This window comes from Mandrillus leucophaeus, unplaced genomic scaffold (genome assembly GCF_000951045.1).
Source record: "Mandrillus leucophaeus isolate KB7577 unplaced genomic scaffold, Mleu.le_1.0 Scaffold130, whole genome shotgun sequence".
In the NCBI taxonomy this organism is placed as follows: domain Eukaryota; kingdom Metazoa; phylum Chordata; class Mammalia; order Primates; family Cercopithecidae; genus Mandrillus; species Mandrillus leucophaeus.
This window is the reverse complement of record NW_012101255.1, coordinates 4,465,358-4,482,165: the sequence shown is the minus strand read 5'-3', so window position 1 is coordinate 4,482,165 and position 16,808 is coordinate 4,465,358. Positions and strand designations below refer to the sequence as shown.

General features: G+C 39.0%; 1 protein-coding gene and 1 pseudogene across 3 annotated transcripts in view; one reads left to right on the top strand and one right to left on the bottom strand.

Moving 5' to 3' along the window:
- Positions 1–16,808, top strand: part of HPS3 (Hermansky-Pudlak syndrome 3) — a 46,391-nt gene that overhangs the window by 18,149 nt on the left and 11,434 nt on the right. For both annotated transcript variants that reach the window (XM_011972787.1, XM_011972789.1), the window contains 7 exons: positions 122–314; positions 6,141–6,222; positions 8,978–9,132; positions 10,555–10,663; positions 12,757–12,938; positions 13,888–14,068; positions 15,246–15,479. In XM_011972787.1, the coding sequence (XP_011828177.1) occupies positions 122–314; positions 6,141–6,222; positions 8,978–9,132; positions 10,555–10,663; positions 12,757–12,938; positions 13,888–14,068; positions 15,246–15,479 (1,136 nt within the window). The remainder of the gene's footprint in view (positions 1–121; positions 315–6,140; positions 6,223–8,977; positions 9,133–10,554; positions 10,664–12,756; positions 12,939–13,887; positions 14,069–15,245; positions 15,480–16,808) is intronic.
- LOC105534112 lies at positions 2,639–3,818 on the bottom strand (annotated as a pseudogene). The gene has a single exon (XR_001005214.1). The product of XR_001005214.1 is annotated as a non-histone chromosomal protein HMG-17 pseudogene (transcript).

The window sequence follows — 16,808 nt, the reverse complement described above, 5'->3', positions numbered from 1 at the left end:
AACTTCCCCTTTGCAACTCTTTGGTTACCCGCTGATACAGTTTGCATAGCAAAGTCAATATGTGATTATTTCCCCCTTTACTGGTTTCATGGTGTTTTATTTTTTTCATTTTTGCATACAGATTCTCTTACTTCTGATGGAAAAAATTTGTCTCAGGAAAAAGAGTTGCTGAGTCTCTTTTGCTTTTTCTCTTTACCTCATGTGGGCTATCTCTACATGGTTGTGAAATCTGTTGAATTGATGTCAGTCTACCAGTATCCTGAGAAGTCTCAGCAGGCAGTACTCACGCCACAATTTTTGCACGTCATTACAAGGTACTGTTACAGGGTCACTTGCTGGCCTGTGAGTCACTTATTTGTAAATTTTTGAGGTACTGCTTAAATCTGTAAGAATTTTGTGAACTAGCATAGAGTACTCTAAATGCATGAGTTACATGTCATTGCAAGTCCGTCTTTTGATGACCCATACCTGCCTTTTGAATGTCAAAGATTTAGACCCTGGTTTTGTCTTCGTTTTGTTTCCTTAGACTGAATGGGAATCCCTGTAAAGAAGTAGAAGGTTCTTCATAAAGGAAGACTTTCATAGGGAATTTTAATGAAAAGTCAATGCAGCCAGTCAGAGTGTCTCTTTATGTTTCTTTTTAGATTTCCTAATTTTTTTTTTCTCACTGCTACCATATTTTTCTAGTATAAATTGAGTTATTTCGTAATAGTTTAGAACTGTGAAGGGGCCAGAGAGATGATCTTATTCTCTCCCTGATTGGCACAGATAGGGAAGTAGTTACAGAGAGGTTAGAATTGGTCAAAGTCATGTGCTATTTGGTGGCAGATGTGTTGAGTTGCCTTCCCCTGTTATGCTGGCATGTAAACTGGGTTCACAAGCAGTAGCTTGATTTCATTTCCTTTTAATCTCAGCAGCATATGATGGTTTTGGTTCTATTTCCTGTTTTTTGAGCTTAGATTATGTTCAGGGCATTTTGTTGTGTCCTCTGACCAAGCAACTGTGAATAAGATACACCAACCACTTTCTAAAACAACAATAGAAGAGAAGGTTAGAGAGACATACAAGAGTCATAGACACTGGGAGATTTGTGAAAAATGTCTTAAGACCTCATGAAAGTGCCATTGACATTGGGAGGAGGGAAATTACTTCTGGCTAAGTTGTATGGGGAAGTTGTAGATAGCTGATTGTGTTTGAAGTGAAGCATGAAAGCTAGCTAGAATTTTGGTAGATGAAGATGGAAAGAGATGTGCATTATAGATTGAAGGAAGACTATAAACAAAAACTGTATCAAGTTTTTAGGAACATCCAAAAGTTAATTGCACAGGACAGAGATCCCCCCACCACTGAGTGGTAGTATCAAAATCTCTAGCAGGTGCTGGAGATTCCAAACTGCATAGAACCAATCTGGAGATTCTGATATCCACTCTTAGTGGTTGTACTCCCTTCTCCACCTGATTTCTGGCTTAAGGAGAAATGCTGCCCTTGGCAGTGTGTTTCTTAAGTGAACAATGTGGAGGTAGCTAGTCTTTCCAGTGTCCAAAGTGTTGGGTAGTGATTTTCTTTAAATATGAAGAAGCTGAAAAGTAGACAGGTGGTGAAAACAGTGCTTGAGAGAGAGCTCAAGGATTTGAAAATTAAACTAAGGACTTTTAAAGTTTTAACCAGATAAAGTAATATGATCAGAACATTTTAGGAAAATTAATGGTGGCTGTGGTGGAAGATGGATTGAACATAGATAAATAAACTATTGGAATAGTTCAGGCAAAGATATTAAGGGGCGGTATTCATGCAGGGTAGTGGTAATGAAAGGAGAAGGGAGGATGGATGGGAGAGGCTTCAGTGGGAAAGTTAAAGACTTGTCTGATGGGATAATGGGGATGTAGGAGGCATGAAAAATCCCACCATGGTTTTGTCTGCTTTTATGAAACACTGGAGGCTGGTGAAATGTGGGGCAAAAGAGATGTTTGGTTTAGACATTTGAGTTTGAGATGCTTATAGATTATTGAGAGAATGCTAAGTAGACTTTTGGACACATAGAACTGTAGATTAGGGTAAAGAGGAAAGCTTAGAAGTTTTATTACCACCAACAAAACAGTTGATTATTAAAGTAGTGAGAGTGTTTATAGAGAGTGAAAAGTTATTAAAGAATTAAACTCTGGTGAAGGTCTTAGTAAGCAAGAGGAGAAAGATGAAAATTTTTAAGGATGCAGAAGAATCTAGGAAACTATACCATCTCAGAAACAATGGAAAAAGAAAGGGAAGAGGAAGGAATAAAAATACTGATTTCTGTCCCATCATATAGATGTAAAAGACTATCCATCTTTTTCCCATCTGATTGCATATACTTGAAGTACACTGAGAATTTAGTGAGTGGACCCACTAAATCTATTGCCCCATCTGTCTTATTTATAAGTTACGTACAAGTTTGGAGTGTAGAGTCTTGAAAGCATTATATTATGAGTTTGAATGGACTTGTAATTCGTGCATTTTGACTGCCTCCAGATAGGAAATTTTGAGCTTATTATCAGCACTAAAGGAGACTGACATCATTAACTTGACTGTGAAACCATTAGACATTAGAATAGCAGTTGTTTTATGTACATTCAGATTCTTTTTTTTTTTTTTCCAAACCAAGCTGTATCCAGCTTTATTAAAGATACTTTCCATAAACAATCATGGTATTTCAGGCAGGACATGGGCAGACAATCATTAATAGTATACAACAACTTTCAAACTCCCTTCTTCAGTGGATTGCCAAAAATCAGAAAGCCGCTGTAAAACCCAATGAAGTCTTCATCTGATGCTCTGAACAGGGAACGTTTAGAGTGAGGGTTGACATTTCACATTTAGCATGTTGTGTAACGACTTTTCACAAGCCGACCCTGACTTTCAGGAAGTGAAATGAAAATGGCAGAATTTACCTGAAGATCCACAATCTAGAAATGGAACCACTGCTGTTTTGACAGGTGCCATCTCAGTGGCATCACTGGAAAGTCCAGATTGCCGGACACACTGGTAACCAATGACTAGGGGTCAGTTCTCAACAGATGTCTGGGCTTAAGGGAGTTAAGTCTATGCTGAAAGATGGAAAGGGAGAAGAGGACATAAAAACAAATTTGTTTTTCCATACCACAAGGCTTTTGTGCCAAGATGGCCATGTGTGTCAAAGTCAGGGAATCCCTCCTCCTGGGAGCCAAGAGGAAGTCTCTCAAAACTGGAAGGGAAAGGTGTTTTCCCCACATCAATCCAACTTTGGAGACATTCTATTAGTGACACATGCCCCTTCCCCCAAAAACAACAATGAAGTGTTCTGTGTGCTGACAACATAGCTTTAAAAAAAAAAAAAAAAAGTAAAACAAAATTCTGCATTTTTATAAAACTTGCTAAAAAATAGTATTTCAAACTGTACAGTCACCAGAAGTACACAGTTATCAAAAATGCACACACTTCAAATGGCATCTCCAGCACCTTCAGCTTTCTGTGCCTGGTCTGTTTGGGCATCTCCATTTTCTGCAGGGTTATTCCCCTCCTTGCCAGCATCACCTTTTCCCTTTTTCCCTTTGGGTACCTTCTCTCCCTTCTTTGCAGGGGCCTTTTTAGGCTTGGGCTCTGGCTTTGGAGGAGCAGGTTTAGCAGACAACCTCGCGGATCTTCTCTGTGGTTCGTGCTTCACCTTGGCTTTATCTCCTTTAGCGTCCCCTTCAGCCTTTCTCTTGGGCATGGTGGGGACGGCAGTGGGACGTAGGTGCTGGGCGCGGGATGCAGCGCGCGCAGACTTTGGTCGGTCCAGGGGTCGTTCTTGCCTCTTCTTCACACTGCTCTACATTCAGATTCTTAATAAGAATCTCCACTCCTGTTTTTCAAATCAAATCGGAGTTTCGCTTTTGTTGCCCAGGCTGGAGTGCAACGGTGCGGTCTCAGCTCACTGCAGCCTCTGCCTCTGGAGTGTAAGCAATTCTCCTGCCTCAGCCTCCCAAGTTGCTGTGATTATAGGCACCTGCCACCATGCCTGACTAATTTTTTTGTATTTTTAGTAGAGATGAGGTTTCACCATGTTGGCCAAGCTGGTCTCCAGCTCCTGACCTCAGATGATCCACCCGCCACGGCCTCCCAGAGTACTGGGATTACAGATGTGAAGGCGCCTGTCCCATCTTTTTTATTTTACCCAATAGATAAATGTTTCAAAATCGCTTGTCCCGTAAGGTGGTCTTGAAAAGTTTCTTGAAGATTGGTATACGCCCAAAGAAAGCAATAGAGATTTTTTAAGAAGCAAAGAACAAAATAAAATCATGTAAAATGCCAACTTTATAGAAATATGTAAGTAGGAAAGCCCCCCATGAAATCCTTTTCTCCCAGAGTTAAGCACATCAAGACTTCTTTTTTTTTTTTGAGATGGAGTCTCGCTGTGTCGCCCAGGCTGGAGTGCAGTGGTATGACTCAGCTCACTGCAACCTCCATCTCCTTGGTTCAAGCGGTTCTCCTGCCTCAGCCTCCTGAGTAGCTGGGATTACAGGCGCCTGCCACCACACCTAGCTAATTTTTTTGTATTTTTAGTAGAGGCAGGGTTTCACCATGTTGGCCAGACTGGTCTCAAACTCCTGACCTCAGGCAATTCACCCACCTCAGCCTCCCAAAGTGCTGGGATTACAGGCGTGAGCCACTGTGCCTGGCCATGTGTTTTTTTTTTTTTTTTTTTTTGTATTTTTAATAGAGACAGGGTTTCACCGTGTTAGCAAGGGTGGTCTCGATCTCCTGACCTCGTGATCCGCCCACCTCGGACTCCCAAAGTGCTGGGATTACAGGGTTGAGCCACCATGACCAGCCAAAACCCTGCCTTTTTATCTCTAGAATCTAAAGGTCATTGGTTTTTGTGGTCATAGCTATTCTCAACTGTCCTTCTGGTCCCACTGCAGGTGCTTTTTTGCTTCCCTCTCTCTCAGTTTACTTCCCAAGGTTGCTAACTGTACTCCAGATTTGTAAATGGTGGTGCTACTGTCCTAGTTATTGTCAGGACTCCAGGGGTCATTTCCTAGAACTTTGCAGAGATAGAGATTGCAGTGGGCTGAGGCTGAAGTGGAAGCACCAGCAGATGGAGAGAGGCCTGACTACCTCTTAAAATGTGCTAAGTCTCCTAACTAAAAATATCAGCATGCCTTTCTTTTTGAGGAATTTTTTTAAATTTAATATTACTGTTAGGTTTGCTTTAGTCCTTTTTTTTTATTTTAAAGAGTTCATTTTTACTTCTCCCACTTTATAGTTTTTTTGTAAAAAGGGAGGGAGAAGGAAGGAATAAAAATATTAATTTCTGTCCCATCACATAATGGGATAGAAATATACATCATTGTATAGCAATTTCTAAGTTAATTAACTGTTTTTAATGTCAATATTCGAGGGTTGACCTCGATGACAACCCGGCACTTACTGTGGAGTCCCTAGGTCCTTTTTGTATGCAGAAGCAGCCTGGAGTTGTGGAAAGAGGTAGAGGAGTGTGAGGGGTCAGGAGACCTGGGATCTAATTGGCTGTACTCTCCAGAGAGGCGGTGGACCAGTCATGAACCTTTCATGCCCCAATCTTTAAAACAAGCTTCTGGACTACGTAATTCTGAAGATGCCTTTAGATGGTCTCTCATTTTCAATTTGACCATTGGATTTGAGTTTGCATAGTCTATGTTGTCCAGCATAATCCAGGATGGATTTCATCATGAGGTGGGTGAGGAAGAACAACAGTTAAGAAATGGCTTTTAATCTTGGTTTTGATAGACACCCTTCTGTACCTTGGGCAGGTACTGGGGGCATCATTTGTCTGTAAAATGAAGATATCGACCCAGTTCCATGGTTCCTAACTATAGATGCACATCAGAGTCACATACGGAGTTTTGTAGAAATATACACGTCTAGATTCAGCCCCTAGAGATTGCGATTCACTGGGGGTGTTATGGGGACCAGTTGTATATTTTTAAAAACCACAGGAATTCTGAGGCATTCCTCTTACTGAGAAGCAGTTTACCTTGGCAATATTTGATAGATACTTGACTGCCACCCCTGCCATTGGCGTGTTTGCCTGTGAAACCCTCCCTGGTGCGGGTATATTGGTTCTTGGCCTCACTTTGCTCAGCAGCCTGGTTCTTCCTCCTCAGTAACAACCTGCAGTGTTTCACTGTACGGTGCAGTGCGGCGGCAGCTCGTGAGGAGGACCCGTACATGGACACCACCCTGAAGGTAAGAACTGGTTTATGAAGACAGTGAAACCTTACGATCACAGAGGAGCACATGAATACTCGTAGATTTGCTCTCAGACCTAAGCTAGGCAAGAACGAAAGAGCTTAAGGTTGTCTAATGTATTGAATTAGAACTTTTGGATATAAAATAGTAAGGATTTTGTGATTCATGGCTTAGTTGACAGTTTTTAAGATTGCTTTGCAAACATTTCACTCTGAATTGATTTAGTGCATAGTTTTTAAAGTTTGGTAAAGAATATGAAAAGTGTGAACTGAGAGCAGTTCACAACTATGGTATACTACAATTTTATTTTTTATTTTTTTATTTTTAACTTTTAATTTTTTCGAGTCAGGGTCTTGCTCTGTCACCCAGGCTGGAGGGCAGTGGCACAATCATAGCTCACTGCAGCCTCGAACTCTTTGACTCAAGTGATCCTGCCACCCCAGCCCCTCAGGTAGCTGGGACTACAGGTGTGCACCACCATGCCCTGCTCATTTCTTTTGTATTATTATTATTATTATTATTATTATTGCAGAGATGGGGTTTTGATATGTTGCCCAGGCTAGTCTTGAACTTCTGGGCCCAAGTGATCTGCCTGCCTCAGCCTCCCAAAATGGTGGGATTACAGGCATGAGCCACCATGCCTGGAGCAATTGTATTTTATTAAATGGAAATATAGGTGGCAGTTTTACAGAGCTGTTAACAAAACAGTCCAGAAATCAATATACTTAAGAGCACAAAATTGAATACAATGCATTAAAATGATTTGTTTATACTATTATCAGCTATGCCTGTAATTCTGTATTTTATAAGCCTTTGATAACCTTCTATACTTAATCTAAGAGTTAATGGATATGGTAGATCAGTAATCTCATTTTTAGTGCGAAGTAAAGTGCTTGGTCTCTAAAAAAATCCTCTTGACCACAAAATAAATGTAGGCATTATTATGTTGAGATTCTGTGTTTTCTGACTTTGAATTTCTGTTCTCAGAAATATGCTGATCATGTACATTATATTCACCTGTGTTATTTTACTTCTGAAGTAAAAGCTAGTTGAATTGGCTGTTTGTTAGGAATATACATGCTGCAAGAAGCTCCCAAATCATGATGCTCTGCATTTCAAAAATTGGTTTATATCTGTCTGGAAACTGGAATACCTTTTTCCAGAAAAATAAGCCTTCAATAATGATGGTTGTTTTAACAAACCAGCCCCGACACAGTGCCTAATGTGTCTGAGATACTCTTTCACAGTCACTGTCGCCCAAATTGTGTCATATAATAGTGTTTTATGGAAAGCATGGTCTCTGAGTTCCTAGTGACCCTTTTTAATGGCCTACCTGTGGTTTTCTGTTGCTGACCAGGCTTACTGCCTGCTCTCAGCCTCTTGGGAAACCAGAACCACAGATTTCCTGTGCCTTTGTCTGTGTAAGATACACACATGGCCTTTTTGAGAGATTATTTTAAAATCAGGATTATTTCCTTTGTAAAAATAGAAAAGTAACAGATTAAAAAAGTAAAACTTCCATTCTTTGTCCTCTTCTTTTCCCTCCTTGCCTTTTCAAACCTCAGAAAGACATAGGCTTATATAGGGTTGATGGTGTGATTTAAAGTACCTTATAGATTGAAGTAGGATCAATGTACATTTGGAAAAAAAATAATTCCATGTATTTTCAGAGTCTTATAAAAGCAGAGCGAAGGAACAAGGAAGAGACAAAGGGGAGGGATAAGGAGAGGTGGGCATCTGGTGGGGGTATGCTGCCCTTGAGGCCCGTGGAGGTAGGAGGGAGAAGGGATGATCACACCTCACGGTTGCTCCTTTCCTGCAACTCCACCAGTTCTGAAGCCCTAGGTGCCAGTTAAACAAGCACACGTTTAGCCCACCTGCCGACTCAGGCTTTGGAGCTGTGACATCCGGAAAAAGTTTCACAACCTCAGAGTCTGGTTGAAAGTGCATGTGGTCTGTCTCCTTTTCCTCTGAGATTCTGGCTGCTCAGCACTAGCCAAGCCACCTGAACTATTTTTACATGGAGGTAACAGTGAAGATGACCTCAGAATCAAAACAGCATGCATGGACAAGAAGGCAGGGTCCTGGCAGCATGCCAGAATAGAGCTCTTCCATTAGTTTTCTTATTCATTCTACTTGAATTAATGGTCCTTTACAAGAGCAAAAGGCTAGCTCCTCTAGTTTATCTGACATGTTCCAGCCTGTCAGCCATTCCATGCACTGTTCATACCTAATAGACTAACAGTCAGGGGCCATCGGAACTTACAAGCATTTCTTTCACACACACATCCACAAAGAAACCATTTTATGTACTCTGCATGCAGTAGAATGTCCTTTCATAGTGTCTGGTTTTGCCTAAAAACCCCATTTCAGCATACCCCTAACCATCCTGCTAGTAGTAGGGATTTCCCTGGGTGGCAGGGTACCAGCTTCCTCTCTTGGAGGTATCTGTGGGGCACACACAGAAGTTCCTGCAGCTGTGGGACCCTCTTTCCACATTTATTCAATCAATAAATGAGTTTGTTGACTGAGTAGCTCTATAGAATGCGCTATTGGTTACATAGGTTTAGATAACCTCCTCTGTTAAGAATAGGCATTTGGATTGTTTTTTTGTTTGTTTATTTGTTTTTTGGTGGTGGTGGGTATGGGATGGCGGCAGCAGGAGATTTTATCAAATAAACTGACTGATTTTTGAAGATTGAAGTGCATGTACCTTTATTTCTTGCTTAAATTTGTGGTTTTCCTTTACTAGGCTTGCCCACCTGTTAGTATGGATGTCTGTGCTTTAAGAATACAGCTTTTCATAGGCTTGAAAGCCATCTGTCACTTTAAAAACCACATCATACTTTTGACTAAAGCAGACCCTGAGGCCATTCCAGAGAGAAGACAGTCACCCAAGAGGCTTCTGTAAGCATCCCCTTGCCCCAGGCATTCCTGCCAGTTTCTGGAATGAATTGTAACTGGTATATTTTGTGTTTATCTTTTTTTAAATCGTAACTTGGAATGATCAAATGGCTTTTTTATGGTAGTCTTTTTCCAGAGAAAGAAAAGAAGGTTCTAACAATCTCTGTAATACACTTTATAACTGACCTGGGAACTTTTAGGAGAAAATGGATTATAAAATAGTTTCAGTAAAAATCAAAGGTGTTTTAGATTAGTTAAAGGACATGCTTTTCTGTGTAATTAATGGGAAAGACTGAGCCTGTAATACTAATTGAAACTATAGGAGTTTTTACTGTCTTTCTTCTTTGACCCTTTCAGTAGTTACATTTTTATCTAAAATTATTTTCTGATATTACAAAAGAAATTAATAATGTATGTTTTACCTTAAAGCACATTTATGATCTATAGATATGCGATCTATCTGAAAATAAAGTTGTATTTTGATAACATTCATCTCTTGTTATCTGTTAGGTTTCTGCTTTCCCATTGTTTAGAATAGAATGCTTAATTCCAGACTAGTTATGCTTCTATTTGATGTTTTCTTACTTAGTGGTAGAGAATGCAATCTAACTTCTCTAAGGAAAATCTAATCAAGAAAGAAATCTCTTCAGGGAGTGAAGCATATAGTGTATGTCATATCAAACATAGGTTATTTTTAACATGGATTTTTACTTTTTCAAATTGTTAGTGGCTATGCTTTGTTGCATCAACAGGAATCAGAGGGGGACTTGGTAACTGATCACTTTGAGTGTACACAGAGTATGGGGCTTACTGATCCTAAAAGCTTTCTGGCGAGAGGAAAAGCAGTTTGTAGTGTTGCACATTTGATATAACTTTTTAAATGATCTTCTAAAAATTCTAATTCATTTGATAAACAATTTTAAAAGATTATACACTAAAGAAAATGCATCACATAGTGAAAGCAAGAGATAAGATAGTGCTTTAAGCAAACTTAACAGTTTTATGTGTCTTCATCATATTCTCAGCAGCCATGATGTTGCTTCTGCTTAGATTTGTGGCTTAGGGCATGCTAGATTAGTGAAAGTCAAATGCAGAAACGAGCCTGGGCATGGGGACTTCCACAGTCAAGGATATTTTCCTTTTGACAGGACTTGCCTGTTCTTTGAACTTATTGCTCATTTGAGAATACTTGTGGAGTGAATTGGAAGCAGTTGGTTTATCATTAGAAAATTACAGAATATTAAATGCAGTTAGCCTATGTAGTATTATGAACTAATATTCCATAACAATAGAGTGTACAGTTAATCACTTAAGATAGTAAATGAAAATGATTTTATAGTTATTTTATATCCAATATTTACCATTTGCAACTACCATTTATTAATAATGTCATTTTAAAATTATTGTCCTTTGTTTTGCTTTTAGTTCTAGAAAAGATACCAGTGTTAAGATCAAAATACCTCCTGTAGCTGAGGCTGGGTGGAATTTGTATATTGTGAATACGATCTCACCAGTGCAACTGTACAAAGAGATGGTACTCTTTTCAAACTTCTGATTCTTGTTTGTAGATATTTAGACTGAAATTAATGATCAGAAATTGATTCTAATTATCATACATGCAGGATACTGCAGCCATTCAGCTTCCTGACTCTGACAGTGGAATGTGTCTCTCTCTCTGTATCCTTATTTTTACAGCTTCTGACATCCAAGGAACCAGTAGAAATTCCCTTCACTAGAATAAGACTGCCTTATTCATACCCACTCTCCGAAGAAGATCGATTGGCCAATCTAAACATAGTCTTTGACCTTAACTTTGAACCCTAGCAAAGATAGCTAAGAAATGGAGAAAAAAAAAAATCTAGGATTGTATATACCTGTCCCACTCTTCTTATTTAGAAATGTTAGCAGATTGTCCCAGGGCACTACAGCTACTGCAGCATTGTCCTGGGGGGAGGGACCCAGAGGGAGCATCCTTATTCCTGATCTAAGAGTGAGAGCTTCCTACTGCTCCCTGGCAATTATTTTAACTCTTTATTTTGAAACAATTTCAGACTTAAAGAAAAGTTGCAAGAATAAGTATATTGTTCTGAACCCTTTGGGAGACTAAGGCAAGTGGGTTGCTTGAGGCCAGGAGTTCGAGACTAGCCTCGGTAACACAGTGAGATCCCATTTGTACAAAAAATAAAAAAAATTAGCCAGTTGTGGTGGCACATACTTGTAGTCCTAGCTACTTGGGAAGCTAAGATGGGAAGATCACTTGAGCCCAGGAGTTCAAGGCTACAACGAGCTATGGTCGTACCACTGCATTCCAGCTTGGGTGACACAGCAAGACCCTGACTCTTTTTCAAAAAAGAATATTCTGTATATTCCCATTCCCCACACAGATTTCTCCATAGTCAACATTTTACCCTATTTGCTTCTCTCTCTCTCTTTTATGCACTCTGTGCTTTCTGTGCACACACGTATACATACGCTGTTTTCTGATTCTTTGGGAGGTAAACTGCATACATCAGTCTTTTGCCCTTAAGTACTTCAGCATATATTTTCTAAGAATCAGGATACTGTCTTGCATACCACAATACAGTAGTATGTTTTAATACATTTAACATTGGCACAGTGCTTTATCTGGTTTGTTCATAGTCTAATTCTGTCAGCTGACTCAGTGGCTTAATAGCATTCCCCCTCCTCCAGTTCAAGACCCAATCTAGGATCAGGTAGTGTGTCTCTTTAGCCTCCTTGAATCTGGAATATTTCTATAGCCTTTCATTATATTTTATGACATGGATATTTTTGACAAATACAGTTTTCCCCTTTACTTTTTTTTGAGAGTATTCCTTATTTAGGGTTTGCTCTTTTTTTTAATGGTTAGATTCAGATTATGCATTTTCAGCCAGAATATTGCATAGGTGATTTTTGTGTTAAGGGTATCACATCTGGAGGCACATGCTGTTCATCTGCCCCTCTTTGGTGATGTTAATTTTGATCATCAGGTCAAGGTGTTGCCTGATTTGTCCCTGCCAATAATTTAATGCCAGTTATTATGTCAGCTGTGCCCTGTCTTTTCAGTCTTGCTTAATTGAAAGTCTTCATTTAGGTGATTTGACTGCTAGAGTCTGAATATACTGATTGAGTCAGATTAGCTAGTGATAATTTTTACGAGCCCTCTATGAGTTATGGAAATAGATGTAGTAGAGCCTAAACTTACAAATTGAAACTAAAATAGGGGAAGAATGCTCAGTCTAAATTTGAGAAAGAATTAAATCATAATTTGTTTCAGCTTAACTATTTCAAATATTAGTACGTTCACTAGTCTTATTGAGATAAAATTGTTGCTAAGTTTACAGTATTATTAGTATTACAGTATTATTTGGACCTCTCTAATGATTAGAGCTGTTTAACAAGGTATTATTTATAATCATGTATGTATTAAACTGGCTCATAGATGATGGGAAAAAAGCCCTTCAGCTAAGCGCTTGTCAGAATGATACATAACTAGTTTGTTTACTTTTAGGGTTTAATATGTCCAAATGTTAACTTTACTAACAAAATGTATAAATTATTTTAAGAACTGAGGAACTTTTGAGAGTCTCTCTTCAGCAACATTAGTGTTTGTCTTTTTTGTTTTAGATAGACTATAGCAATACCTATAAGACTGTCAAAACCCAGAGCTGCATTCACCTTCTCAGTGAGGCTCATCTGTTAGTGCGAGCTGCCCTGATGGATGCCAGTCAGCTGGAACCTGGAGAGAAGGCAGAACTTTTGGAAGCATTTAAGGAAAGCTGTGGGCACCTTGGGGACTGTTACAGCAGGTGGGTGACACCTCTTGAAACCTTGTTACAGAAGCCATCTTGAACTTTGGGTGCACTTGTTAGCTTTTCCATCTCTGGTAGTTACCTGATAAATGGGGAGGTGGTTCATTTATTCACTTCTTCCACAAGCACTTATTGAGCACATACTCTGTTAGATACTGTGCCAGGCTTCAACATACAAAAATGAATGTGACCCATTTCCTGCTCTCAAGGAGTCACAGTTTAGAAGATGAGCAGTAAGTCCCAAGTTTGTGATTTTCCCACTGTTTAACTTAGGGCTTTGACATTTTTCTCAGGCTTTGAAAATCCCTGACATAGCTGTATGACTAGTTTATTGTCTGTAGCTTAAGGGAGAGCTGCCAGTTGGACAGTCTATGATTTTGATCTTAGTAGTCAGTGCTTTTATGATGTCAGAAAGGGACACTAGTATGAATAGTGTTTTTATTTTTGAGAGTAATGTTTACACATTGTTTTGCATATGATTGTTTTCGACTTACTTGATCCACATGAATGGTTAAAGATTAATAAAACAGACTTTTCCTCCTATAAACACCATTATTTTAGAGTCTGATCATGAATATTAGAACTAACTTAAATTGTTGTTTTTGTTTCTATTATGAGCAGGCAAAAAGAAACTGCATTAATTAGAAGTCTGTAAAATAAAACTTAGGAGTTTGTTTTAGTTACTAATAGCAGTAGAAAAGTATTTTGGAATTTATATCTTCTGGAAAGCATGATATATTCTATTATAGAATGTGTTAGATATCCAGGTTTAAAAATCACAAATTTGACTAGGCATGGTGGCTCACACCTGGAATCCCAGCACTTTGGGAGGCTGAGGTGGGATGATCACTTGAGATCAGGAGTTTGAGATCAGTCTGGGCAACATAGTGAGACCCTGTCTTTAAAAAAATGACAAATTTCAGGTTTTTTATTTCCTTCCCTTTAGGCTTGACTCCCAGCATTCTCATCTCACCTTGCCATACTATAAGATGTCTGGTTTGTCTATGGCTGAAGTTCTGGCCCGCATGGACTGGACAGTAGAGGATGGATTACAGAAATACGAGAGGGGATTAATCTTTTACATTAATCATTCACTTTATGAAAACCTGGATGAAGAATTAAGTGAAGTGATTATAGTTTTCTGTTTTAGATCTAGTATTTTTAACTTTTCATTTTAGTGGTTTATTTTATGTAGTACTGTTTAGAAATCAGGTTCCAAATATTTTTCTTCTTTGATATTCTTTTTCTAAAAAAGTCATGTGCCATTTTCTTCATTAATGAAGATAGAATGATAGCTTGGAAAAGAACTTATGGGTAATCTTCTCATACTTTCTTATTATACAGACAGGGACATGTGGTCTGTTGTAGTCTCAACACCTGCCAGTGACAGTAGCATGTCCTCAGAAGAGCTACACAGAATGCGGCCCTTGCCTTCCCGCAACCCTAATTATCCCTTACTCCGTGTGTCCAAAACTTCACTTACAAAACTCTGACCTTAGGCCAGTGACCTTAAGACATTATTAGGGATTATTTTTAGGGCCGGGCACATGGCTAATATCTGCAATTCCAACACTTTGGGAAGTCGAGTTGGGAGGATTACTTGAGGCCAGAAGTTTGAGACCAGCCTAGGCAATAGAGCAAGACCCCATCTCTACAGAAAATTTAAAAATTAGCTGGGCTTGATGGCATACATCAGTATGTAGTCCCAGCTACTCAGGAGGCTGAGGCAGGAGGATCGCTTGAGCCCAGGAGTTTGAGGCTGCAGTGAGCCACAATTACATCACTGCATTCCAGCACGGGCAATACGGAAAAACCCTGTCTTAGAGAGAGAAAAGAAGAGATAACCCCTCATGTATTTCATACATAGTTGGATGCAAATATGCCAAGTTAGAAATTGTGGTATCAAATGTTCTAAGGTTTTGAAATGAAATTTTCTCATACAGTTTACTTAATTGGGTATATTTTGAACTAAATAGTAGTTTTTATGATGGATTTTTATTATAATTCAATCAGATGTTTATTTTCTTCTTCTGAAGTGTTGAAATTAGAAATGCTGGTCATAACCTGGTACATATTTTCATTGTTTTTTCTTCATTATAATCAGCAAAGAGATCACTTCAGGTTATCTCAGGCCTCCCTTGTATTAGTATCAGTTTTGTCTGTTTAAAATTAGAACATAATACTATAGTTTTATCTTACTTGGAATGTTTGTGTCTTGGCTTTTTGCACATGTTTTGCTGATTTTGTTGCTTTCTTCTGACCGACTGACCTTTTATTCCTTTTATTCCTTCTTGCTCACCAAAGGAATTAGCAGCAAAAGTGGTTCAGATGTTTTATGTGGCTGAGCCAAAGCAAGTGCCCCATATTCTCTGTAGTCCTTCTATGAAGAATATTAATCCTTTAACTGCCATGAGCTATCTAAGGAAGCTGGATACTTCTGGGTTTTCATCGATCTTAGTGACATTGACCAAGGCAGCAGTGGCTCTGAAAATGGGAGATCTTGACATGCACAGAAATGAAATGAAAAGCCATTCAGAGGTATGGAGCCCTGCCCAGTGCTAACAGAAGGCTGAAATAGGACCTGGTAATCCTGACGTGTTTAGCTGTCTTCTGGCTTCTTTCTAGCTCATATGTTCTTGGTTGTAATGGAAAACAGACAATGTTAGAAACAAAGTGATCCAAATGGGACTTCGAATCTGGCAAATGAAAAAGAAATAAGACTGATAAATGACAGCAGTGGATATCTAAAGACTTCAACTTAGTGTCAGGTGTGTTCAGAGCACTGAGCTTGTTACTGAAGAACTGGCTGTGCTCCAAGGGGATGATGTGATCTGGCATCAGGGATATGGTGTGTGCACTGGAAAAGAACAGAGTAATATGTATTTAAGAACAGCAAAGGGGCTATTAGCCATGGATTTTAGAAGTCTAGTAGTTGCATAAATAACCCCCACTTGGTAAAATCACAGATAACTTTATGGAGGATTGGACATTAAAATGTTGTACCAAGAAACACAGGCTTCCCCTTGGAAAAGAGGTCATTTAGGGACACTACCATAGGTGTTAATCATTTAAGGGAAGAAAATAAGAGGTAGTGTAATTGAACACTTATTATTTACCAGCTCCTTGCATATATTATTTAATTCTTAATAATGCTATAAGGTAGGAGTATTATACAAATGAGGGAATTAAGTATTATACAAATGAGGGAATTAAGACACAGAGAGGTTAAGTAACTCATCAGGATCACACAGCTGTTAAGTGGTAGAACCAGAATTGAACCGGGCAGCCTGACTTCAGAACCTGTGCTCCTACACTGTTTTCTTGCCAGATTGTGGCCAAAGCCCACAGTATGACTTGGGTTACTAAAAAAGGAAGAACGTAAGTGCTTTATCGCTGTACAAATGACATGCTTTGTTATGATGAGGAGAGCAAGTCAACATCGGGATGTCTTCTGTTTTGAAGAGTAGAATTCTAGAAAAATGACTTTTCATAATTTTGAAAAAACTTAAGATATATTAGTCGTCGCTTAGTATTTATGGGAGATTGGTTTCAGAACCTTCTACAGTTACCAAAATCCACAGAAGCTAAAGTTGCTTATATAAAGTGGCATAGTATTTGCATATAACCTATCTACTTTCTCCAATATACTTCAAATCATCTCTGTTACTTATAATACCTAATATAATGTCAACTGCTATGTACACAGTTGTTAATACTGAATTATTTAGGGAATAATAATTTAAAAATCTGTACATGTTCAGAACAGAGGCAGTTCCCCCCCCCCCGCCGCCATTTTTTGGGATTTTTGTTTGTTTGTTTGTTTGTTTGTTTTTGAGACAGAGCCTCATTCTGTGGCCCAGGCTGGAG